This window comes from Heteronotia binoei, chromosome 1 (assembly GCF_032191835.1).
Source record: "Heteronotia binoei isolate CCM8104 ecotype False Entrance Well chromosome 1, APGP_CSIRO_Hbin_v1, whole genome shotgun sequence".
Classification (NCBI taxonomy): Eukaryota; Metazoa; Chordata; class Lepidosauria; order Squamata; family Gekkonidae; genus Heteronotia; species Heteronotia binoei.
Genome location: NC_083223.1, coordinates 125,872,773 through 125,899,017, shown reverse-complemented (window position 1 = coordinate 125,899,017; position 26,245 = coordinate 125,872,773). Strand labels below are relative to the sequence as shown.

The 26,245-nt window shown below is 43.5% G+C and overlaps 1 protein-coding gene across 2 annotated transcripts in view; it reads right to left on the bottom strand.

The window, feature by feature from the left end:
* Positions 1-26,245, bottom strand: part of VTA1 (vesicle trafficking 1) — a 54,408-nt gene that overhangs the window by 26,850 nt on the left and 1,313 nt on the right. For both annotated transcript variants that reach the window (XM_060240316.1, XM_060240325.1), the window contains exons 2-5: positions 11,324-11,418; positions 7,128-7,255; positions 4,002-4,077; positions 1,415-1,523 (exon numbers count right to left, since the gene is read on the bottom strand). In XM_060240316.1, coding sequence (XP_060096299.1) covers positions 1,415-1,523; positions 4,002-4,077; positions 7,128-7,255; positions 11,324-11,418 — 408 coding nt within the window. The remainder of the gene's footprint in view (positions 1-1,414; positions 1,524-4,001; positions 4,078-7,127; positions 7,256-11,323; positions 11,419-26,245) is intronic.

The window sequence follows — 26,245 nt, the reverse complement described above, 5'->3', positions numbered from 1 at the left end:
ATGACACCTTTAAGATACCAGCAACATTTTATTCCAGATACAAGCTTCTGTGTGCATGCCTGGCTTTCGCAGTCCCTCAGGAGAAACAAAACAACTTCCCTTTCCTCCATTGGCTGCTCCCCCCTCCTTTGGGTCCCATGGAACCTTTAAATTAAGACCAACAAAGTTTTATTTCAGGCAGCTGAAAACTTCTTTGTACTAATATCCAGTTGGCTTCAAGCTTTGTCCTTGTGTTACAGTGCCAAACTAAGGTTCCTGGGTTGGCTGTTGAGTGAAGGAATTTCTCAGTTTTGGGATTTATTGTCTGGCATATTAAACAGACTTACTTTTGTGTATTAACTCCAAAATTTGTGAGTGGGGCTTGACCTTGAGTTTTGGGGTATGGATCCTGAGAAGGGCAGAATTTGGGGAAAATATGAACTTCACTGGGTTATAATGTATACAGTCCACCTTCAAAAGTGTCTATTTTCTCCAAGTGAACTCATCTCTGTCACCTGGAGATCAGCTGTAATCCCAGAAAATTTCCAGCCATCACCTGGAGGTTGGCAACCCTAGTTTTGGTACCTTCAAAACTTTTCTTAAATAGATTCCCCATCACCAGCAGCTTATAAATACTAGCACTACCATCTTTCTCTATATCATACCTAATATAATCAAGCCTGCTATTGTCATTCATCTGCTACTGCCATTCAGCATCTGAAATCACCAGTACCTTGTGTTACATTTATGGCACACATGGCTTGGTCCAACCAAGTGACCCTTACGTCAGATCAGACCATTGTAATAAATGAGTTTGACACCTTTGGGTTAGATCATCTGCAAGGCCAGTTTTTCTTGGTTTATTTCTCGCTGCAAAGCTTACCACCAGGAAACATAAACATTGAACAGTGTGAATGTACAGTGACTACAAACCTGAGGAAATATGACCTAAAGTCACAGTTCCTATACCCTAATATTGCTTTAAGATCTATTTGGAGACTTTAAAAGGTGATACACATGTATGAATGTATTTAAGATGTTGGTGTGTGAATGCACACCAATTTCTTTTAAAGTCTCCATGTAAATCTTGGAACAATGTCAGCCCAGATCAAATGTTATGCATGTCAGCTTCAAACTGGAAGTACAATTATTTTCACTCAAGGAGCCAAACTATTTCAAATAGTGAAGCATGACGAAGTTTGCCTAACCATATTTCAAACAAAAATGTTTCAGTTGTGTACATATTTTGAAAGAACAAAACTGATAGCGAAATTAAGGATAGGGAAGAAAAAAAAAGACTTGCAAGAATCTCTATTAACAATGAAAACTAGAAATATTAGCAATGGTGTCCTTTTAAAAGAAACATGAAATGATTTTTCCCCATCAGATTATCTTATTTACAGGTAATATTTGAAATAATAAAATCACTACTCACAGTATTCCCCTTCCATTCCAATAGGTCCAGATTGTGGCGTTTCTCCATTTTTAAGACAATTATGAATGTATGTTGCCTTCCATCTGGCATATTTTCTGTGTTGAACATTCTAAAAAAATAGCAATAAACAACTGTTTACCCTGATTTATCAGTCTGAAGGAAAAAAATATTAGCCAACTTAAAAAAATTATCTTTATAAACTGCAGTAAAGTTGTGTATCCTGCTTTTGGGATATGTGGTAGTTTAACATGGGTTTAACAGATATTTCAGTTATTCTAGAACTCTCTTTGATTGGCTATGAAATGTGCCTACACTATAAATTTTATATTTTGCATAAGGTTTTCAACATCTCTGGCATTCTTCTCCATCCAGGCCTTTTATTTCACCCATTTTGCAGAATTCCTCTAAGTTTATTTTCCAAAAGAAAATGCCAAAAAGTGGGACATCTTGCTTAGAATTTATCTGTTCCAGCATGACCCAGACTAAACCTACTGTGGAACATGTGTAAGCAAGACAAATTGACTGCACAATTGGCACACATCTTTATTTTAAAGTAGTCTTTACGTTTGTCGTCCTCCCCTTTATTAGGCATACTTAATGCTAATACTGTTCAGCCAAAATAAAGATGATTTATTTAAATAAGAAATTTGTCTTGAGGGTTGGGGCAGTTGATTCGGTTTGCAATGTTAGCCACTAAGTCCTCCTTTGCAAACAATAGTCTCTTCCATCCAAACTACCATGCACAACTCACTCCCACCCCGAACCCCCTAAAAAAACAAGACTATGTAGCCTGATCCCATACTCTTGCCATTTTTAACATAGGGCCAACCAGCCATGTTGTTCCTTTTTGCACAATGGTGTCATTGTGGAATACAGAGTAGCCAGGGCCTCCCATTTAAGGCACCCATAGAAATCACCAAGTAGGCCAGGAGACCATCAACAAGGTCCTTTGAATTGTTCTGAAGCTTTCTGCCTCATATTTTACTTTTGGTAATCAAGCCAAGGCATGGTATGAGCCAGTTTCTGATGTAAGCAATACACTACAAGCGTACCTGTTTATGCATCAATATTTTTATTTTAAAATATACACATTATGTATATCCTATAATTAAGTATTTCTAGTTCTGCTTCTGAAAGCTTCAACTAGTGGTGGACTTGTTTTTCAGTGGAGGAATAAACAAAGCTAGTAGCACAGATATGTGTCTATCTTTCCTGTTCCAGACTTGCCCCCAACCACTACAACAACTCCTCTCACTCTGGGGCAAACAGTTTACAGTCTGGATCAATGCAGTCATGACAAAAAACGTGTTTGCAAAAATCACCCAACCCATTTCCCCTGCCTTCCTTTACACACGTTCTTCTACCTCACTCCAGTCCCCCTCTATCCTAGTTTCCCATCACATACAACATGCTTACCCCCCATGCTTGCCCTTGCTCCTAGTTAGAGATAGCTACAAAGTGCATTTCTGCAGTTCAGTTTGTGGTTCACGCAAACAGAAAAGTTGATTCATGAACTGATCCAGTTTTTATCAGTTAGTGAGCCATTTAAAGTTTTAACCCACTTTCTGTTCTCCGTAAAAAGCTGCAGGGAGGCAGAAAGCAGGATGCCATTTAAATCAAACGGCTGAACAGTGGGGAGCTCCCTACCATGGGAAGCAGAAAGCAGGGTTTTAAATGGCTCCCAGATGTTTTTCATGAAGAGCAGAAATCAGGGGTTTAAAAACCTGATTTCTGCTCTTCATTAACTGCCATGAACTGCATCAAAATTCATGAAAGCTTGTGGCAGTTATTCAGTTCACGAACATGGCTTCACAAACCATGAACTGGCCACAATTCATGAATAACTTTAGTTATCAGTCAGTTTGTACCCATCCCTACTCCTCATACAAGAGGAGCAAGATCCCACAGTTCACCATCACATCTGCAGTCCTCCATTACAACTGCAATGCTCCCTGTATGGGGAAATTTATGGTCCAATGAACTGTATTTCTTGATCTTTGTATCCCAGTGCCTTGACAAAGCCTGCTCCAACTCCATGAAAAATCTCCACACTTAACTTATGTCAAATCATCAATGCATGAACTGATATGCTTCTAGAATCTTAACTGGCACTGAGAATGACAAGCAGTACCTCTGGAGAAGTTCATATGGCAGTAGACATGCCCTGAGGTATGCAAGATCCACATTACTTAGGATTTTTAAGCTGAAGCCAGTATCTTGAATGTGGCACAGAAACAAGCATGAAAACCACTGCTATATTTTCAGTACTACTATGATGTTATTTTGCCAACACATACCATTGAAGTGTGGTTCAAGCATCCTGTGAAGAAAATACTATGACTCAGATCTTAAAATAAATAAATAAAGCACATGACTGTTCAGCCCAGTCAATGAGCCTCTGGACCTTCTGTTCCTTAAATGGCAAATTCCTGTGTAAAATGGCAAACTGCAATAACTGAGAAAGCTTCTAATTTGTGACTAGAGGATATGCTGTATAAAATCAGCAATCCTGCTAGGCACACTCAAACCCTGCTGGTTCTTTATATTCTGCAGTCAATGACATACACTATTTAATTATGTAACTTACTTCATCTGTTAGTTCTCCAAATACAGTCAGGACATCTATCAGAAGACTTGCTGTATAAAAAGACTTAATCATATTTCTGAAAGAAAAAACCCCCACACATAATATTTAATATCTCAAGATAAATTTTTTAACCCCCAACCCCTCCCCCCATTTATTATTTTTGCATTCCTCCTTTCCTGCAGAGTTCCAAGTCTTTTCATCCATGCCCTGACCAGACACAGACCTGATGAGCTCAACCAAAGCTGCCTTAAGGCTAAGAGCATACAATTTAATTGCAAAGAATTATGAAAAACAGGGTCTACTAAAGTTATATTTTGTCTAAGCGGAAGACTTACTGATCTGCTACAGCATAAATTACCTTTATTTTTAGTGCAGGCCCCTAAGGGTCTGCAGGAGGCATTCCTGCTCTGACCACCTGGCCAGTGAAGGTAGGAGCCTCAGGCCACCACACTTGCTGGCTCCACATCACCAAGGGGCCAGCTCTGGTAACAGCACTGGGGTTTTGGCAGGTTCTGACGTGAGTCTCGCCAGGGCATTTAAACTGGGCTGCCTTTGTCTTTAGCCATGTGGTTTTTCCAGATCAGGAAGTGATTAGTCTTGGCTCAAATGCTCAATTAGCTCTGATCAATTACTCTGCATGGCTTTGCAGCTTTGTTGCAGTTCCTTGGCTTGGCTCTGCATTCTGTACATCAAGATTCATCTGAGAGCATCCAATCCTGCCCCCCCCCCCTTTCTATATTGGCTCTAGTAAGTGCTTTACAGCTTTTTAAAAAAAATCCTCACTTTTCACTTTGGGACCTGTACTATGTGGTGACACAGGCGGCTTCCAGGTCTGCTGGCATCCTGGTGGGGTTTGAGACTGCCTTGTTGGGCTAGAATCTTGCTCAAGATCTTCAGCAGCCTGAACAAGTGCCAATGAAAGGGAAGTCCCCATTTGCTTTTGGAATGGTGAGTCTTTTTTAATTTCATCATTTTTAACACTAAAGAAATTGCATAAGTTTTACTGTCTTACTGTTTTATCGTGCTTGTGATCTGCCCTGAGCCCATTATGGGGAAGGGCGGACTATAAATCTACTAAAATAAATAAATAAATAAATAAGTGCCTTTGGTAACTTAGTTTAGCAGAATAGGCAAATTGTAAGTATATGCACAGGCAGGCTACAGTTGCACTGGTAGAAGCTTATTTGGCAATTTTGAAGGAACTGATTGTTTATATTGCTTTTGGCTGAGTATTTAGTTGCCTGTGTCTATTTCTCATAGAACTGCTATTACTGATAATTTTAAAAACACACACACCTCTATCTGCTGTTATTGACTGTTGACTGTGTAATCCTTAGTGAAATCCTTAGCAGGGTTTAACATGGCTGACTATGATTTGTTGGCCCACCACCTCTGTAGCCTTGAAGTGGCTTACTTTATTCTTCCAGGGTCAGGGACAGAGAGTGGTGCTTGGAGAGAGGGTGTCATTCCAACATCCTTGGACATGTGAGGTCCCCCAAGGGGCCATCCTCTTCCCTATTTTGTTTAACGTCTATATGCACCCTCTCCCCCAGCAGCTGCAGAGTTTTGGGCTGCGTTGTCATCAGGACCCTGGATTAGAATTACATTTTGAAGCTGCTATTTTACCTATAGGACTTCCTGTGGTTTGTGCAGCTATAGTAATTAGATCAGCTTTAGCTAAACTGCATGAATCAACAGGCTGCTTAACTTTATTTGCTTACAAATCTAAGCATACCCCCACTTCTTTTGGCTTGTTATTGTGTAGTAATTTTTTATTGCAAAATGCCTTCCAATTATGCTGTCTCCGCCAACAAAACCAAGGTGTGTTAGGTGCCCTCTTCAGAAAATGCCAGTAAAGGCAGGGGGCATGGCCACCACAGTGGCAGTAAAACAAGCCAAAAGGTTGGCTAGGGACCTGCCACCTACAAAAACTGGCCTCTCTTTAGTGTGGCTGGCACACACACAAAAATCACATGTGCCTGTGAAACAGGGACACAACAACCCTTCAAAAGTTCCTGCATCTGGCAACTCCCCCCACCCCCCCGGCAGCAGGTAATTCAGCTGTTCTTCTGGGGATTGTGCAGACTTTCAAGGGCCTATCAGAGTACTTCGATCAAATGATAGGACAACCCTCAGCAGCAGCACAAAAAGGACTGGTGCACAGGAGCAGAAACAAGAGGACACATTTCCCAGCAGAGTTGATCTCCTCCAGTGATTCCAGGGTAGAAGTTCAAAAATGTCCCCAATGGAAGGTGCAGCAGAAGGCCCAAGTCCACACAAATTGAGTGGGAGATTGCCAGCAGCAACATGCAATTGGTAAGACTTCCTCAGATGAGGATTCCACAGATACATCTGGGGATTATTGGGAAAAAGGAGCACACATCCCCAGTTCATCACCTTGGGCATGGAGGCACAGAAAGAGGGAAGAGGGTCCAGTGTCTTTATGGGTTCTGAGCTTACAAACTCTAGCAGGGTTTCTACCGCCTTTAGCAATGTAGAGGACACGCCCCCCCCCAGCATACACTTAAAATCAGGAAGCAGATCTTGGACCGCTATTATGTGGGCATCTTTCCATTACTTAAGCCAAACAGAGATGAGGGCATCTATGGGCCATGTTCTGGAAATATTTAATTCTAAGACACCCACGGAACATAATTTTTTTAAACTGGATGTTCTGTTACGCAGTCTTTATGAGTGTGGTAATTCCTGCAAATCGCACTTGGTCAACCATATATCCAGTGTTCAGGTGGGCTAACAAAACTGCCTGCCCATCATGCACTTTTGAGAGTTCTGCTGGACTTCTACTGCCCTTGTTTCTTTCATTTTTTTCTTTAAAAAAAACCCTGCTAGGATTCTCTGGTGTGATGATGGTTAGTTCTGTTGCTGCCACATTGGCACTGGGTTCTGCTGCAGCGCACCAGTAGGTTGGCATTGGGTTCTGCTGCTGGGCACTAGTACACTGCTGTCCTTGCAGAAATGCCCCTCCCCTTGCACTAGAGATTCTGGTGGGTTCTGGCACTGCCACAGTGGCACTGGTTCTGCTGGGCACATTGCACTGTTTCTATCTAGATTTTAATTGACAAAAAAAGGTAAGCTCTGCTTAGAACAGCACTGTCTCTCACTTACTTGTGAAATCGTCCAGCTCGATCTTCATTATCTGCATAGAGAAACATTTTCAATGCATAATTTTCCACATGAGCACAGCCAACTATTTCTTGAGTAATAGCTTCATTATCACCCAACTGCTTCTTCATCTAAGAAAAATTCAGAAATTTGTGTGGTTATTTAAACAGTCCATAGAAATGGAATTCCAGGGGTTTATTCTAGACTCACAGCTTTTAAAGCGCAGCATGAAGTTCCCTATGGAGTGAAAAGTACCTTCCAGATTCAGTGAAGATATTTCTTCTCTCCTGAAAGGGTAGATGCTGGCTTATGCATATTTCTTGTCAGTCAGCTTAGCCAGCTATGCATAGCACAGACATAGGTTACCAGCTCACTAAGAACTCCCTACTTTGTTGGCAGTTCTCACTCACACCCTGCATACTGGCCTCTTGAACTCTCGTTTGAACTGACTTTCTCTGCTTCATCATTTAAACAGTTTGTCTACATCTGCCATGGAAATGCTACCAAGAAAAGGTTCTCTCTGATCTTGGTCCTTGATGGAACAATTAAAACTGCTGACCATTTGGAACACTGTAGTCCAAGAGTGTTTAGCAGAATGTCTTTGCTGAGTAGCATTAAAATTGATATATTTTTGTTGATATTTTACTCTAATTGAAAAACAGATGCTGTTGGAGAAGAACAAAATTATTTTATTAATGATTTGATATGTCAGACCAAAAGAAGGAATGAGAAATGCATAATGCAGAAGGAAAATGTTTGAAATGAGACTACAATAAAGTCCTATCCCCATCACTTCTACTTATGATTACTCTTGCACTTTCCAACTACCTAAACATTTTCAATTTTATTCCTTCATAAATAAAACTGAGGTAGCATCTGAGATTGATTCATATTTTAAACTGAAGATTCTAAGTAATGCAGGATTTCCAAAAACTCAAAAGATTTCCAAACATTGGGCTACAGAGCCAGAACTGTGGCTTAATTACCAGATTGCTAATAGTTCTGTAAGACTCCCCCTCCCCCCTGCATTAAACTCTGTATAAAGACTTAACACTATGCTACTCATAGCTTGTTTTATAGTCAGTGAAGGTCGATAGAACTATATAGTTTCCTCTAGAAGAGCATATCACAGTATTTAATATAAATAAATAACTAATGAAACGAGAGTCCCCAGTTAAAACTAACTGCTCCAGTGCCCTGAAGATTTACTGGAATGCTTAGTCAAGCAGTACACTGCAATTCAAAGACTTCTTTTCAAAGATGTTACAGAGCACAAAAAGCCTCAGATTTCCAATTAATATCAGCAAAAGTAAATAGCACTGCTCAGTTACAACAGGTGGATTTAAGGCTCCTGAACAGGTTTAACTGTTGGCATTTAGGTAAACTTTATTTTATTCTTACAAAACAAAACCCAGTTTTTATATTTCCTATATTGTCATATGATTTATATTAGGCAAGATAAACAAAACAGGCTAATGGCAGCCTAATTTTCTAAGGAGCAGAGTATTACCAAAATTTAGGGTTCAAACATCTGTTACACTGTCTTAGTTAGCAGGTACTTATGCTTAATGGCACATAGACACACAAACTAAATTGACATATTTTTGTAGAAATCACATTCTGATCCTCCCACCCATCATTTATATGGCTGGAAATGTGCCTTGGGATAATGTATTTGTTTCTTTCATCCCCACCTCCACCCCACACCTTGATTATTGATTCCTCTGTTTCCAGTTTCCCTCTAATCATCATTTCTTGGAGTTTTAAGGAACTTTGTAAAGAATGGTTTTGAGGACTGGCAGTAACCATAATTTGCCCAGTTCAGATGTCACAGGAAACTATGGTTAGAGAGCAAACCATGAAATAGAGGAGAAAGCACAGAACTCTACATGATAAATGCAATGATCCATAAAATCTACAATGTGATTTGGGGGATCATTAGAACTGACCTGTAATTTAACTATATATAACAAAAGCAAAATATAAAAGCAAATAATACTTTCAGGGGAGTGTGTTATATTAGGCAAGATAATTTGTTTCAGTGTGCCAAGTAAAACTGAACAGCAATTGCCATTAACATCCAACTATTGCCCTTTTCATACACATATACAAGTTGCTTAATTTACAGTGCAGAGATCCTCAACATAAAACAAGTTAAGCTTCCAGTTGGTAAATGATACATACAGAATAGGCTCTTAAATTGTAGAAACAAGATCAGGGTGCTTGGAAAAAGGCATGCACCCCATGAAAATACTTCAAAACTGAAAGGAAACTGGCTCAGTCTTGCAGACTTTCTAATCTTTCTCTGTGGATTCAATGCATAGCCATAGTCACAAAACTATAGGAGGGCTCTGCATATTCTGCAGTTCCATAGCACAGAATATGGAAATAGTGTAGAATTTGGCTTTATAAGCATATCTTTCACTGATTATGCTTAAAAGCATATAGGCACTGCCTACAGAAATCTCAAAATCCAGCTGAATGAGTTTTTTTTTTTAAAAAAAAAACCTTGTGGCAGGGTTTCAGTCTTTGCCTCTCTCATTATTTGCAAAACAGAATTGTGCAGAGAATCCAACTCTTCACAGTGCAAAATTAGGACAGTATGGGTGTAGCATTTTAATTTATTTAACACAGAGCTCTCTTAGCCCTGGACTTGAATATCCATACTTGCAGGTGCTTTATACCACACACTCCATGCTAAAAATAAAACAAAGTTTTATACCCAAATAATTCAAATTCTGCCTCAAGAAAAGTTGAATTCTTTATCAATTTCATATACAATATTATGTGAGACTGAGGAGTTTATTTCATTTTTGAGGTAAACTGGTATGTCCCCTTTTCATTCATACATAAAGGTAAAGAGCTGTGGCCAAACCCAGCTCCTTGCCCTGTATAATGCACAGTCAGCTCTGAATCCAATTCCCTCATCTGAAGAAGTATGCATGCATACGAAAACTTACATTCTGAATGAAACTTTGTTGGTCTTAGAGGTGCCACTTGACTCCTGTGCATGTGTTACATTTTTAGACATACATGTAAAAAAGCACCAGTATTTCAATATTGAATGCAGGAATTGCCAATTAAACTCAGTCTTCAGTGACAGGTTCAGTCCAAACAGATGCTTATCATGATGGTGATCCAAATGCCACGGTGGAAAACTGCCAGGCACTCATCACTCCCACCATGCCTCAAGCACACAGTGCAGGCATTCTACACAGAGATTCATGCACTCAGTCCTAATTTAGATATTGTACTGCTTTGTAGGTAATGCTTTGCTTTTCTGACTGGGAAGTTTAATATGAATCACACCACTGTTCAGACCAGCCACTTTATAAAGCACCTGGGCCGCATGTTATTTTAGGTGCATGGGAGTGAGATGCTCCAAAGCTCCACTACCACAGGACTTGAATCACTGTCCCACAAAATGAATGAACTTGACCATGTACTAAGCTGCAGACTGAGTCAACAAGAACTTCTTCAATGCTGCTGGAAGAAAAAAATCGAGAAAGGTTCCTTCTTTCTTCTTAAAATGTTCAGTAGACAGCCAGAGGCATCACTGTTTTAAGACATTTTCTACCTACAGCCAAGTACAGAACCATACTTATTTTGGGGAAATATATAGGACTGGTTTAAGACAATAATATAGCCAAAGGCTGAGAGCTTGACAATTTAGAACCAAAGAAAATACAAATTCTGCCATTTCAGGGAGAGGTTGTATCCTGGGGTTTCCCTCCTCTCTGTCAATCCATTTTCCCTTTTTATTCTCCACCATCTGAACTTTTGACTAAAGGTCCAAACACTTTGAACCTTGTCTTTTAAGAAAACTGTTTTTGCATAATTTATTTTGGATACTATGTACGAAGGGATAAATAATTCTGCAAAAAGGTTAATGATTTCATTTTTTCTTATACATACAAATGGCATTGATTTAACTAAAATATGTATCTGAGGAAATGAACTGTTGTCCTCAGAAACTGGAATAGAAATGTATTAGTTTTTAAAGTGCCACAAAACTCCATCTCATTGTAACTACATCCACAACTTTCTCATTCAAAAACAAGATTTTCACAGGTTTAAACAAGTTTAAATAAAGAATAAGGCCATTTCACACACTGTATCTTTCCTATATGGAAAATGTGAAAGGTAAATAAAAACAAGTATATATATATTATTAGCAATATAACAACATATCTACTTACAGCTTCAAGCTGATCCATGAGCTTGCATAAAAATTTGCGACACTCTGGGGTTTTACTATCAATCTTCATACCCGTCTGCATAGCATATAAACGGCCTGCAAAAGACAACACTCTGTGAAGATGTCTGATTCATAAAGATCTCCTAATTCTCACTGCAGCCTTTTAAAAGCAGAGATTAAAATTTAATTTTACCCCAACATTGCAATTCTAGAAATAAAGTCCTATAGAAACCATGGCCCTGGATCCAAAGAATCAAGTGTCTTGTTTTACTTAAACCTGTGCATCTTAAAGAGAAGTTCTGCCCTTCAACATCACAAAGTATCTTTCTTTAAAACTTATGGGACTTTGCAAAACAGCTGGAGATTCAGCGTGTTTCTCCAACCTATTGTTTCCACTACTGTAAGCTATGAAACTTGAGTCTGTGTTAGAAGTCATTGAAATTGGGTTCCAGTTTGACAGCCTGATAACTGAAGATGACCAGTATTGAAACATCTTGAAATCTTGAAATCTAGAAGGAATGTCTTATGAAGACTGTAAAGATTTCCTGGTCCTTCCTACTTGAAAGAATTTCAGAACTCTTCATGGACTGTATTATGAACTTTATTTATTGAAAGAACGAATTGTTGAAGACTATTAATCCCTCTATTGGAAACTGTGGAAGCAACTGATTTTTAATGAATTGTAATTTTTTTTTTGTAGGAAAGGTATGATGACATTGTATACACTGGTTTAAATTATGTAAGGATTTAAGCAAATGTATTATTACAATTATTGTTTTCAGCGGTACTGTTTTGTTAGCAGTATTTGTTTGCTTGCATTCACGCTGAAACCCCCTCTTTCATGATATTTATAATGGAAGAAACAATGGCATATATCTGAAATGGCTGTTTTAGGTGGCATCATTTTTGAACAAAAATGGAGGAAGAAAACTCAGTCTCATTATACCCAAAGTTTCTGAATTTCCTTGTACTTTAGAAAACTTAGGCTGAAAGTAGAGGCATCTCTGCTTTAAAATTAGTTCTAGACTTCAGGAAATCTACTTTGCATTTATTGTCTATTGCACATACCAACACTGGAAAAAGCTATTCCAAGCCAATGTTTCATAACAGGCATGTTTTCTGGGGTGGGAAAGTTTTTTTAGTCAGCTTTAAACAAGCTCTTTTTAACATTTCTTTGCAACAAATAAGAACTGCTCCTTACTCCCACATACATTGAATACATTTAAAAATCAGACAGAAAGTAATGCAATACTATGAAACTGATATGAAACTCTAACAGCATAAGCATTTAAATAAAAAGAGCTTTAATAATTTGAGACAATTTATTAAAGTGCTGCAACTCCTCCCCAATCAGGTACATAACAATGGGAACAATATTTGTCAGGGGTTGTCTCTTTAGCTCAATAAAACTCTCTTAAGGCATATTCAGCCTAACAGTAGTAGAAGTGTGTCTTAGAAACTAAGCCACCATGTTAGATGCCCACAGTGGAAAGCTCTATTCAGTACTTACTCATCTCCTTTCTTGCAATATATGGGAAGTAATATCATGCCAAGAGAATAGAAATACACTAGCATTCCCTGATACAATCCACACCAAATCCAACAAACATAGAAGAATTCTAAAGTATCATCTTTTCCCAGAAAGCATACTCTCATCCCTAAACTAACTAGACAGGACAGAGGAAAGTGTAAAAAGATAGAAGGGAATATTCAATGGGTTATCCAGCAGTCACAAGGAGAATGCCTGCATATTCTTCTTCAAATATATTCTTCTTCAAATATATTAGAAGTAGGAAACCAGCCAGGGAGGCAGTGGGGCCCTTGGATGACCATGGGGTAAAAGGATTACTGAAGGAGGATAGGGAAATGGCTGAAAAGCTAAATGAATTTTTTGCCTCCGTCTTCACTGTAGAAGACGAGAACTTTTTGCCCGCCCCAGAACCACTAATTTTGGAAGGGGTGTTGAAAGACCTGAGTCAGATTGAGGTGACAAATGAGGAGGTCCTACAACTGATAGACAAATTAAAAACTAATAAGTCACCGGGTCCGGATGGCATACATCCGAGAGTTCTGAAGGAACTCAAAGTTGAACTTGTGGATCTTCTAACAAAAATCTGTAATCTTTCATTGAAATCTGCCTCCATTCCTGAGGACTGGAAGGTAGCAAATGTCACCCCCATCTTTAAAAAAGGTTCCAGAGGAGATCCGGGAAACTACAGGCCAGTCAGTCTGACTTCAATACCGGGAAAGTTGGTAGAAACCATTATCAAGGACAGAATGAGTAGGCACATTGATGAACACGGGTTATTGAGGAAGACTCAGCATGGGTTCTGCAAGGGAAGATCTTGCCTCACTAACCTGTTGCATTTCTTTGAGGGGGTGAACAAACATGTGGACAAAGGAGACCCGATAGATGTTGTTTACCTTGACTTCCAGAAAGCTTTTGATAAAGTTCCTCATCAAAGGCTCCTTAGAAAGCTTGAGAATCATGGAGTAAAAGGACAGGTCCTCTTGTGGATCAAAAACTGGCTGAGTAATAGGAAGCAGAGAGTGAGTATAAATGGGCAGTCTTCGCAGTGGAGGACGGTAAGCAGTGGGGTGCCGCAGGGCTCGGTACTGGGTCCCATGCTTTTTAACTTGTTCATAAATGATTTAGAGTTCGGAGTGAGCAGTGAAGTGGCCAAGTTTGCGGATGACACTAAATTGTTCAGGGTGGTGAGAACCAGAGAGGATTGTGAGGAACTCCAAAGGGATCTGTTGAGGCTGGGTGAGTGGGCGTCAACGTGGCAGATGCAGTTCAATGTGGCCAAGTGCAAAGTAATGCACATTGGGGCTAAGAATCCCAGCTACAAATACAAGTTGATGGGGTGTGAACTGGCAGAGACTGATCAAGAGAGAGATCTTGGGGTCATGATAGATAACTCACTGAAAGTGTCAAGACAGTGTGCGTTTGCAATAAAAAAGGCCAATGCCATGCTGGGAATTATTAGGAAGGGAATTGAAAACAAATCAGCCAGTATCATAATGCCCCTGTATAAATCGATGGTGCGGTCTCATTTGGAGTACTGTGTGCAGTTCTGGTCGCCGCACCTCAAAAAGGATATTATAGCTTTAGAGAAGGTGCAGAGAAGGGCAACTAGAATGATTAAAGGGCTGGAGCACTTTCCCTATGAAGAAAGGTTGAAACACTTGGGACTCTTTAGCTTGGAGAAACGTCGACTGCGGGGTGACATGATAGAGGTTTACAAGATAATGCATGGAATGGAGAAAGTAGAGAAAGAAGTACTTTTCTCCCTTTCTCACAATACAAGAACTCGTGGGCATTCGATGAAATTGCTGAGCAGACAGGTTAAGACGGATAAAAGGAAGTACTTCTTCACCCAAAGGGTGATTAACATGTGGAATTCACTGCCACAGGAGGTGGTGGCGGCCACAAGTATAGCCACCTTCAAGAGGGGTTTAGATAAAAATATGGAGCACAGGTCCATCAGTGGCTATTAGCCACAGTGTATGGAGCACAGGTCCATCAGTGGCTATTAGCCACAGTGTATGGAGCACAGGTCCATCAGTGGCTATTAGCCACAGTGTATGTGTGTATATAACATTTTTTGCCACTGTGTGACACAGAGTGTTGGACTTGATGGGCCGTTGGCCTGATCCAACATGGCTTCTCTTATGTTCTTATGTTCTGTAAACTGAGACACAACATAAATCAATCATGTGTGTATGAATGAAGCAAATCTGGTTTCAATCCAGAAAAGTCCATGAACCATTTAAAGAAACACTGTCCTAATGTTTATACTAGAACTCCTGTGTGTCCAGTCACAATTTCCTGTGTTGCAGCTTTGAGAGGTCAGCAGACATCTAGTATTTGTCATACTGCTGGTCATCAAGCCACTCTCAGTTTCATTCAATATTTTAAAACTAAAGGTTTTGTTAGGTTTTCATTCAGAATTGTTTCATGTGACTATGTTTCAATATTGTTAAAGTCTGGAATACTTGACAAGCATATGTTCACAGAAAAGGGTTGTGCCAAAAGAACAAGCAAAATATATTTCAAAATGCACTTAAGGGGCAAGAGTATTTGAGCTAATTTCCCCTTAATCAGGGATGATTAAGCACTGATTTGTTAAAACCAACATTTACATAATAAGTGTTGTCCAATGTTTCTATTTCCTCCTGCCAAACTGTTCTAACGAATTTGCAAATGTTTGTGCATTTTGTTTTACTAGGTGTTATCCACAGATCCTTTGTGACAGCCATTTGCCGCTTCCCAAAAGTATTTCCCAGCAAAACCTCCAAACTGGAAGCACCTTGGAACAAGTGGTGCAACTGTTGAAAATGTACGTGGTTTAACACTGATCTTCAATAATGTAACAAACTGCCCCCTTCAGTGTTGTTTTACCAGTGTTCCAATACTGCCTACATGTGGTAGACTGTTCTGTTGCAAATTAAACATTTTACCCATAATAATGAATCACAGTGAATCAGAAAAAGACAGATTTCAAACATCTGAGCAAATTTCACCTTGAACCATCAATTTCAAACCATTTATTTCCCCAGACCAAAGTTCTTCCATAAAGTATGCTGAAAAAGCGGACAGTGAAAAATAAACAACTGATTATGTCAACTACGTTTAACCAGTTTTCATGAGGTCTAGAATGTAATCCATACCAATTTGTACTAGAAAACCTCCAAGTCTTTCAGGAAGGAGGAAAATCAAGACACTTTATTGGAGGTATTTGAACCAACTACATTCCTGTTCCTATTGAGATCTTCAAGTTTTCTTCTCTCTGTACTAACTTATAGGGCAGAACTACAAGTTACTAACAACATGGGCTGGCTTTGAAAAAAAATGACACTAGTGCACAGAGTTTCACTGCACCTTTTCCCAAACATACAGTACCAATGTCCTCCCATCATTATAATGCCTGATTCTCCATTTCTTCTCATCATCATTTCTCATCATCACTGTCAGCTGCTGACAGAGGTAAGAAAACAAAGTAAGATGTCAAGGCACAAACTGTATACCTTATATCAGGATCCAAACCACCACAGAAAGTGTTCTACATGTACAAGGGCTTTTCAAATCTGCTCTGCAGAAGGAGCCTCCTATATGCCCCCAACTGACTAGAGAGTGACATCTACTGCATGCACAAGGCCTTCTCTGAATTGTGGTTCTAGTCTCCCTCCCCCTCCCCCCCCGCATTGAGTAGTTAGGCACTAAACAGTTGTTTTGACGTCTCTGTTTCTATATGTATACTAATGAATGTGGAGGAAAAGTCACAACATTCAGAAATGGCCCAAAATGTTCATTGTAGGAATCTCAGAGCAAAACTGTGATTTTTATTTTTAATTAAAACATTTACATCCTCCTAACTAGCCCAAAAGGTTCTCAGAGTGACTATAATGTCCTCAGAGATTAATTCCCTACACCATTGTTTTATGGCTGTAAATGCAAGTCTGCCAATTGCTACACTGTTCCCAATTAATTCCTTATTGTTGAGGTAGAGAATAGCATTGCAAACTGTGTCCAGTAACTTATTTTAAGAATTAAGAGATCCACTAGAACACACTGTTCTCTCTCTCTCTCTTTTTTTTTTTGAAACTGCTTGTTTTGCAAAGCAACTATATGGAAAGGGCCCTACTTGTCTGTGTTCTTTCAAACTGAAGCTCTGAACATATAATTTGGCAAGGATGATAGAATATATTTCAAAATGCAATAGTCCTGAAGTATCACTTCTCTTTTTCTTATCATCACTCAGAATAAAGGAAAGATTTAGTGGCAAGACTTAAACAAGGTACTGGAATCACAGAAATGATAGTGCTCATTCCCGGGCAGAAGTTCTGAAGCCTTGCCTCCCAACATTTAAGTTTACAGCCTTGCAATTAGAAAACTGCCCAATCATTTGTAGTGGATAAAAATTACTTCCGGATTGCTAAGAGCCACTGAACCCATCCATGGCTGTGAGGGAGCTTTGACCACCAATACATCAGCTACCGTGTTTCACTGAGTTTTACTATGTAAACATAATGCTACACTGTAATAGTAGTGCCTGTGCTTTTAACATCTTTGAGTTACTGGAAACAAGAGGTGAAAGATCAGCTTCTTTCCATTTGTTGCACAAAGCCACATTATTATGACTTTGCTTCTATGAAGCAGCAGAAGGCACTGGTTGAAGTGACTCTTTTCTCCTGCTCCCTCCCCTGTCACGGCTGGGGCCGGGTCAGGCAAAGTCCAGAGGCAGTCCGAGGTCTGTAGCCAGTAAGCAGGAGGGTCCGAGGCGCCAAATCCGAATCACTGTAGAAGTATCGCAGGTCTGAGGTCCAGAAGCCGAGGTCAGGGAGTCCAGAAGTCCAAAGCCAAAGTCAGGGAGTCAGGAACCAAAGTCAAGCCGGAGTGGATGCTAGAATGTCAGGGAGATGACTAGTTGCTTCCACAAAGCTTCCTCCCAAAGCCCACAGCTATATAGCCCTCTGCTGGCTGTTGCCCGTTTGGGCTAATTGCTGGCTCAGGGAGGCAGCCAGGATCCTGTTACCACTCAAGCATCCTTGCTCTTAGAAGGGCCAGAATCCTCTCAGAACTCAGGGCTCAGGGAGCGTCTTGCTTGTGAGCGTGCCGCCCTCCTCCGATCCCTGAGGTCCTGCCGGAGGCGGTCACGCACACGAGCCACCCGAGAGGGCGAGGCAGGGGGGCTGGGATCTTCTCCAGCAGGAGGCAGGGGCACTGGTGCAGGTGGCAGGGGCACAGTTTCCTCATCAGACTCAACTTCCTCTGAAGGGTCCCCAGCACCCATGACACTATCCCCCCCCCAGGGCCCCCCTCCGTCGAGGGACCTGGAAGGTCGGGGTGGTCGTTGTGGAACTGGTGCACCAAGTCCGGGGCATGAAGATTGTCCTCGGGCTCCCAAGACCGGTCTTCTGGGCCGTATCCCTCCCAGTCCACCAGGTACTGGAGGCCTCCACGATGGTACCGGGAGTCCAGGATCTGGCGCACCTCATATTCTTCCTCGTCATCCACCAACACTGGTGGTGGCGGCGGTGGGGAAGGAGTCCGAGCTGGGTCAGGGGGTGCAGCCGGAACAAGGAGGGAGCGATGAAACACGGGGTGAATGCGGAGGTGGGGTGGCAACTGGAGCCTGAAGGCGACGGGGTTTATTTGTTCAACGACGGGGTAGGGTCCAATGAACCGTGCATCCAGCTTGTGAGACCGACCAGGCCGGCGCAGGTAGCGAGTTGAGAGCCACACCTGATCCCCCGGCTGCACTGGAGGGCCTTCTTGCCTCTTTCGGTCCGCAGCCCGTTTATATGCCTCCTTGGCTTGCTGTAGCTGCTCTCGGAGCAAGTCTTGGCTGGCACGGAGTTCTTGCAGGTAGGCATCGACGGCGGGGACATTCGTGGGTGGTAGGATCGCTGGGAAGAACCGAGGGTGGTACCCGTAGGTTGCAGCAAACGGGGTCATTTGGGTGGATGAATGGACCGCGTTGTTGTATGCAAACTCCGCTAGGGGCAATAGAGTGGTCCAGTCATCCTGCTGGTAACAGGTGTAACAGCGGAGATATTGCTCTAGCGTGGCATTGGTGCGCTCTGTCTGGCCATCTGTCTGTGGGTGGTAGGCCGAGGACAGGTGCACTCGAGTACCCAGGCTGGAATGGAGGGCTTGCCAGAACCGAGAGGAGAACTGAGGGCCCCGATCGGAGATCAGATGGGCTGGGAGTCCATGCAGACGAAAGATGTGTTGCAGGTAAAGCTGGGCCGTCTCCTGAGCTGTGGGGAGTTTCGGGCACGGAACAAAGTGGGCCATCTTGGTAAATAGGTCGACGACCACCCAGATACAAGTCTGACCCTTGGAGCGTGGAAGTTCCGTGATGAAGTCCATCGAGATGGTATCCCAGGGTCCTGAAGATGTGGGCAAGGGCTGCAGCAACCCTGAGGGTTTGGCTGGGATGTCTTTGGCCCGTCGGCAGACGTCACAGGAGCTGACATAGCGGGCAACATCAGCGCGAACTCGTGGCCACCAGAATTCCCTTGTCAGCAAGTGGGTGGTCTTATGCTGTCCAAAGTGCCCGGCGGGTAACGAGTCGTGGGTCAGGCGTAGCACTTCTGCCCGCAAGGGCCCGGGCGGCACATAGAGGCGTTCGCGGTGTAGCAAGAGGCCGCCTCGAGTCGTGAACTCCCCTGTTGGGTCATCTTGGAGAGCCTGGAGGTGTTGCTGGACCCAGGGATCATTGGCCTGGCTAGCCCGAATGTCCTCCACGAGTGCTGGTGAAGTGGAGGTGGCTGCAAATACTGAGGGCGGCAGGATTGGAGCAGCGGGCGCGGTCTCAGTTGAGGCAGGGGCGTATTCCGGTTTCCGGAAGAGCGCGTCTGCTTTCCGGTTCTGGGTATGGGGGATGTAGGAGATCCGGAAGTCGAAGCGAGAGAAGAATAGGGACCACCGGATCTGGCGCTGGTTGAGACGGCGGGTGGTCTGGAGGTGTTCCAAGTTCCGGTGATCGGTGAGCACTTGAACAGGGTGGCGAGCCCCTTCGAGGTAATGTCGCCAAACCTCAAACGCCGCCTTGATCGCGAGCAACTCCCTCTCCCAGATGGTATAGTTCCTCTCTGCAGCAGTGAGCTGCCGCGAGTAATAGGCGCAGGGCTGTAGTGGCTGGGACGGCTCCTCGCGCTGGGACAGCACTGCTCCCAGGGCCACGTTGGAGGCGTCAGCTTCCACCGTAAAGGGAAGCTGGGGGTCGGGGTATCTCAGGAGTGGCCCGGTGGCAAAGCGAGTCTTCAGGGTGGAGAAGGCGTTATCGGCCTCTGGGGACCAGTGGAAGGGTTCTTTGGGGCGGAGTAGTTGAGTCAGGGGTGTGGTCCGGGATGCGTAGGCCGGGATGAATTGCCGATAGTAGTTGGCAAAACCGAGGAACCGCTGCAGGTCCTTGCGATTCTGAGGAGCCTGCCAGGTCAGGACCGCTTCTACTTTTTTCGGGTCCATGAGGATCCCCTGCGGTGACACGATGTGCCCAAGGAACTCGACGGAGCGCAGGTCGAAGTCGCACTTCTCCAGCTTGGCGTAGAGACCATGGGCTCGTAGGCGCTGCAGGACCTGGCGGATGTGCTCGGCGTGCTGGGCAGGATTGCGGGAGTAAATTAGGATGTCATCCAGGTATATGATCGCGAAGCGGTCGAGCAGGTCCCGGAATATGTCATTCATGAACCTCTGGAAGACAGCGGGGGCATTGGTCAGTCCGAAGGGCATTACCAGGTGCTCGTACTGCCCGTATCGGGTCCCAAACGCGGTCTTCCATTCGTCTCCGGGCCGTATGCGCACCAAATTGTACGCTCCACGGAGGTCCAGCTTGGTGTAGATTTGGGCCCCCTTTAGGCGATCCAAGAGTTCAGGGATCAGTGGTAGAGGGTACCGGTCGCGGATGGTGATCTTGTTCAGGGCCCGGTAGTCATTGCACAGCCGGAGCTCCCCACTTTTCTTCTTCACGAAGAGCACTGGAGCAGATAGGGGAGAGGTTGAGGGTCGGATGAATCCGCGTTTCAGGTTCTTGTCCAGGAAGTCTCGCAGAGCTGCCAACTCCGGCTCCGACATTGGGTACAGACGCCCCACCGGGAGTGGTGCCCCAGGTACCAAATCAATGGCACAGTCGTAGGGCCGGTGAGGGGGAAGCTGATCAGCTCCTGTCTCTTCGAAGACATCAGCAAAGTCCACATACTTCTGAGGGAGCTGAGGACCACCACTCGGGATGCCAGCTGCTAGAGTGGTGGGAGGAGTCAGATGGGGGCATGGGTCTCGGAAGCGTAGTTCCTGCTGGGCCCAGTCCACGATGGGGTTGTGCAGCTTCAGCCAGGAAAGGCCTAGAATCAGCGGGAAGCGAGGCATGCGGGCGACATCAAACCGCAGCTGTTCTTGGTGCTGCTGGACGTGGAAGGTGATGGGACAGGTCTCCTGGGTGACGGGGCCAGAACGGAGGAGGCGCCCGTCAATAGCCTCCACCAGCGACGGAATCCCTTTTGTCTGCACAGGGATCTGGTGCTGCTTCACAAAGGCGGCATCTATAAAACAGTGGGCCGCTCCCGAGTCCAGCATGGCATACACGAACAGCCAGCGTTCGTCAGGCAGACGGAGTTTGACTGGTAGCAGGAATGGCCCTGGGGTATCAGCCCGCTGTTCGGAGGACCCAGCTAGTCGCCCCAGGCTGGGGGGTCCACTTACGCCTGGGGCTGCCCTTTTGGCGGCGGTGGCAGCGAAGGTCCAGGTATCCGATGCTTAGCAGGGCAGCCAGAGGCATAGTGGCCTGCCATGCCGCAGTAGAGGCACAGATTCTGCGTGCGGCGTCTGGTCTTTTCCTCTGGGGTCAGGCGGGGTCGAGCAGCTCCAAGCTGCATAGGCTCATCCTTGGTGCTGGTACTAGCTGGGGACGGGCGAGGAGCCAGGTAGCACGGTGCAGGGAGCTGGCGCCCTCTGGTCTCGGCTTGGCGGCGACTTTCCAGGCGGCCATCGATGCGGAGGCAGAGGGTGATAAGTTCTTGGAGTGTGGGTGGCTGCTCCACCCTGGCCAGTTCATCCAGGACCTCCTCTGCCAACCCCTCAGTAAACTGGTCCATCTGGGCAGCCTCATTCCACGCCAAGTCCTGGGTCAGGAGCTTGAATTCAGTGGCATATTGAGCCACCGAGGAGTTGCCTTGTTTCAGTGCCCTGATCTTCCGGTTGGCTGTGGCTGCTTGGACTGGGTTTGAGAAAGCAGCAGACAGGTGGGCCTCAAACCCCTGGTAATCAGTCAGTAGGGGAGAGGACGCGACCAGTAAGGGTGTGGCCCATTTGGCCGCCTGCCCCTTTAACAGACTGATGACGAAACACACCTTGGTTTTGTCATTGAGGAAGTCCCGTGCTCTCAGTTCAAAGTACAGCCGACACTGTGCTAGGAAAGCAGGAAATTCTTCCACGGCACCCCCAAATCTGTCAGGTGGGGGAACTGGGCACTTGGCTGGAGCACTGGCCGCAGGTTGTTGCTGCAAGTGCACTACTGCCTGTGTTAGCTGCTGTACCTGGGCTTGGAGCGCAGCCAGTAGTTCTGTGGTTTCACTTGCTTCAGCATCCATCCTGTGGAGTGGGTGTTTGTCGGTGGAAGCAATCTGTCACGGCTGGGGCCGGGTCAGGCAAAGTCCAGAGGCAGTCCGAGGTCTGTAGCCAGTAAGCAGGAGGGTCCGAGGCGCCAAATCCGAATCACTGTAGAAGTATCGCAGGTCTGAGGTCCAGAAGCCGAGGTCAGGGAGTCCAGAAGTCCAAAGCCAAAGTCAGGGAGTCAGGAACCAAAGTCAAGCCGGAGTGGATGCTAGAATGTCAGGGAGATGACTAGTTGCTTCCACAAAGCTTCCTCCCAAAGCCCACAGCTATATAGCCCTCTGCTGGCTGTTGCCCGTTTGGGCTAATTGCTGGCTCAGGGAGGCAGCCAGGATCCTGTTACCACTCAAGCATCCTTGCTCTTAGAAGGGCCAGAATCCTCTCAGAACTCAGGGCTCAGGGAGCGTCTTGCTTGTGAGCGTGCCGCCCTCCTCCGATCCCTGAGGTCCTGCCGGAGGCGGTCACGCACACGAGCCACCCGAGAGGGCGAGGCAGGGGGGCTGGGATCTTCTCCAGCAGGAGGCAGGGGCACTGGTGCAGGTGGCAGGGGCACAGTTTCCTCATCAGACTCAACTTCCTCTGAAGGGTCCCCAGCACCCATGACATCCCCCAGTGTACCTCAAAAAGGAGGTACTGAGGTCAGGGATACTTACTACATGAATGGAAAGCCACACAACACAAGAAGCTGCACTGAGAAAGGGAAAATGAGGGAAACTGCCCCACTGTACCTCTTTCATCAGCAGAGCATCTTGTGCTGGTGGAAAAGACAGGACAGCCAATTTTGTTCATTTCCCTTTATTTGGTGCAACCCGTGTTGCATAAATTTTTATCCATACAGGTGTCCCAACCAACAACATTTTTTGGCTACAGGTGGCTGCTAGCAGCATAATATACATTCACCAGTACTTGTGGTATCCAGCACATCATGTTTACTGGATCAGATCTATCTACATGGTTGCTAACACTCTAAAGAACTCCAAATGTTGGCAAGACAGGCTTTTCCTTTTCAGATTTTCCTTTAATAATTCTCCCTTTAATAATGAGCAAAGCTTAATCATTCTAGCTTTTCACTAATTTACCGAAGACAGATCACAGGGCTCTAGTTTCCTAGATTCCCTTGATCCAATATTTAAAATTGATCCTATCACCTAACCTGTTAGGGAAGCCTACTTCAGTGCATTATTCTTTTTAAATCAGGACTTTTCCCCCAGCAGGAATGCACAGGAACGCAGTTCCGGCTGGCTTGGCATCAGGGGATGTGGCCTAATATGCAAATGAGTTCATGCTGGGCGCTTTTTTTTTTTTTTAACAAAAAAGGTCCTGTCTTAAATGACCAGCAGACTCCTATCCAAGAATATAGGCATATACCATTAGGATCACGTGAGTTTCTGTTTTATAATTTATCTATTAGCTCCAGTACTTTATCTTGTAATCTTTGCTTCAACTTGTTCATCAGAAATTCACCCTTTGCTACCTGACCAATACCTTCTGCAAGTGAAATCTGAAGCAACAATTTCAAGTTTTCTGCAGGGCAATATCACCAATCCTGAAACAGACCATTGTTGGCTTTTTAAATCTGAGCTGGTGGTAAGCCTGCCCTGAAACTTTGCTCATCTTGAAATGTCCCTGCTCAGTGACTCTGCTCTCCCCCTCTCAGCCCATAACCCAAGCCTAAAGGGCCTGGTTTCCATGTTTTGCTGTACTTTGCTCTTACTCAAGTTACATCACCCTCCTTTCCCTCCTAGTGCTTCAACTTGATGGGTTCTCTGTAAATTCCAGATAATACTCTGACCAGTTTTGCACTAGACCTTTAATCCTGTTTTAGCCCTGTCCCCAAACTGACATTCTAAACCAGAATCATAGAAACCAACGCTATGACTCTATAATTCTAGTGTAGAATGTCAGCTTGGGGACAGGGCTAAACAGGATTAAAGGTCTAGTGTGAAACTGGTCTCTCTCGCATACATTTTATGCTGTGAAAATCTTGAAAGGTTCCCTCTTCAGTTCCAGAATTCATGGATTTTAGTTTGCAGAAAATTCACAAAAAATTATATAGTTTCTGGCACAGAGAGCTAACATTACTATCAGACTACATTTTAAAAAGAATGCATAAGATTGAAATATACCTGCAACTGAGGCTGCAGATGTCTGATAAAATTAGCCCCTCCTGTCTAAACTGGCTTTGACCTGCTTAAAGCTGCTCATAATGTTTAAATTCTTTGTTAAATCAAGCAGATTATTTGGCAATTCATCTGATTAGATCCAGGAATATATTGTCATCTTGCTGTTTTTTAACTGATGTAACTTTTAAGAATTTTAGTCCTAATTATTGTACTGCATGTTTTATGCTGTTGTAACCCACCCAGAGTCTGCTTTGGCAGGAAGAAAAGAAGTCCCCAAAATAAAATAATTTAACCCACCCTCCTTTCTAGTGTAGCCCAGCCTCTAAATATATTATGAAAGATGCTGAAGCTGAGCTTCAGTATAGAGTGGAAGAAGGTTCTACACTTCTGTAGCAGTTACTAAGCACAAAATGCCCTTATATCAATCTGGCAAAGAAACTAAATCAAGAATACATCACGTTTACATACTGCTGTGAAATACAGAGCAGGCATAATTGTTAAAGAAGGCTTTAAGCCACAGGAACACACACAGATATCTATAACATTTAGGGAGTGAAATGAGATTTCCCCCCTCAAATATGCAATACTTGCCTTCTTATGAAACTTAAACTTACTTTACTGTTTTAAGAACATGTGAGGCCCTAACTCAGTGAAACTGTGGGAAGACGGCTGTTGACTTGTAACTCCCAGGCTGTTATCCTGCTACAGTACTTAGGCTGAGTATGAATGGGGTTGTGAGCTGAAGGGCAAAAATTACAGATTCTTGGACCTTAGCTAATAAACTAACACAGTCAACACCAGCAGGATATAATCTGCACATTTTGTTATTTATATTGTCTTACTGACTTTTAATAGTTTTTTTCTGTAAACTACTTTGGGTCCTCACTGGGGAGAAAACCAGTATAAAATGCACTTAAAATAACTATGATTTCTGTGTGGAATGTTACAGGTCCCATATTAAAGAATCTCAGGTAGCAAGTGTTGGGAAAGGCTATCTACACGATAACTTGTAGAGCCACCAATATTGGGCTAAATGGGCCAATGGCCTGACTCTTTATAACACAACTTCACATATTCATGTAAGAAATGTAATGCTTACAAGTTAGGTGGCAAACTGAAGTAACAGGAAAATATAAAAAAAGTAAACTAAAGGTTGAAAATAGAAGTCACCTCAATTGCATTAATCAAATTATCTTCTCCTAGCTACAGTATTCAGACTTCAGTGTTCATAACAAAAGGAATTCATTAAGGGAAAGCTTGAGATGCTCCAAATTCAGCAACAACTCTAAGCACTTTTCTATATATTTTCTTAAGCTTTTGAATCTACAAGATCTGAAAAATACATGATGTAACCATGTTATTTTAAACATAGCTTTACAAAAGTATCCTCCCTTATACTTTCAATTATTCAATTTCAGATGTGTGTTGGAGAATCTACCATTTACTCTAGGTCTTCACATCTCTCAGCATGGAACAGCTCATCTTGTGAAATAAAGAGCATGGGAAGAAAGAAGAGAAGAAAACTGAAATCAGAAGCTATAAGACAATACTTTGAGTAACAGGGTTAAGAATAACTCAGGCTTTCAGAAGAATTGAAGAATTGCAGATTTATACCCCACCCCTTCTCTCTGAATAAGTCTCAGAGCGGCTTACAATCTCCCATATCTCCCCCCCCCACACA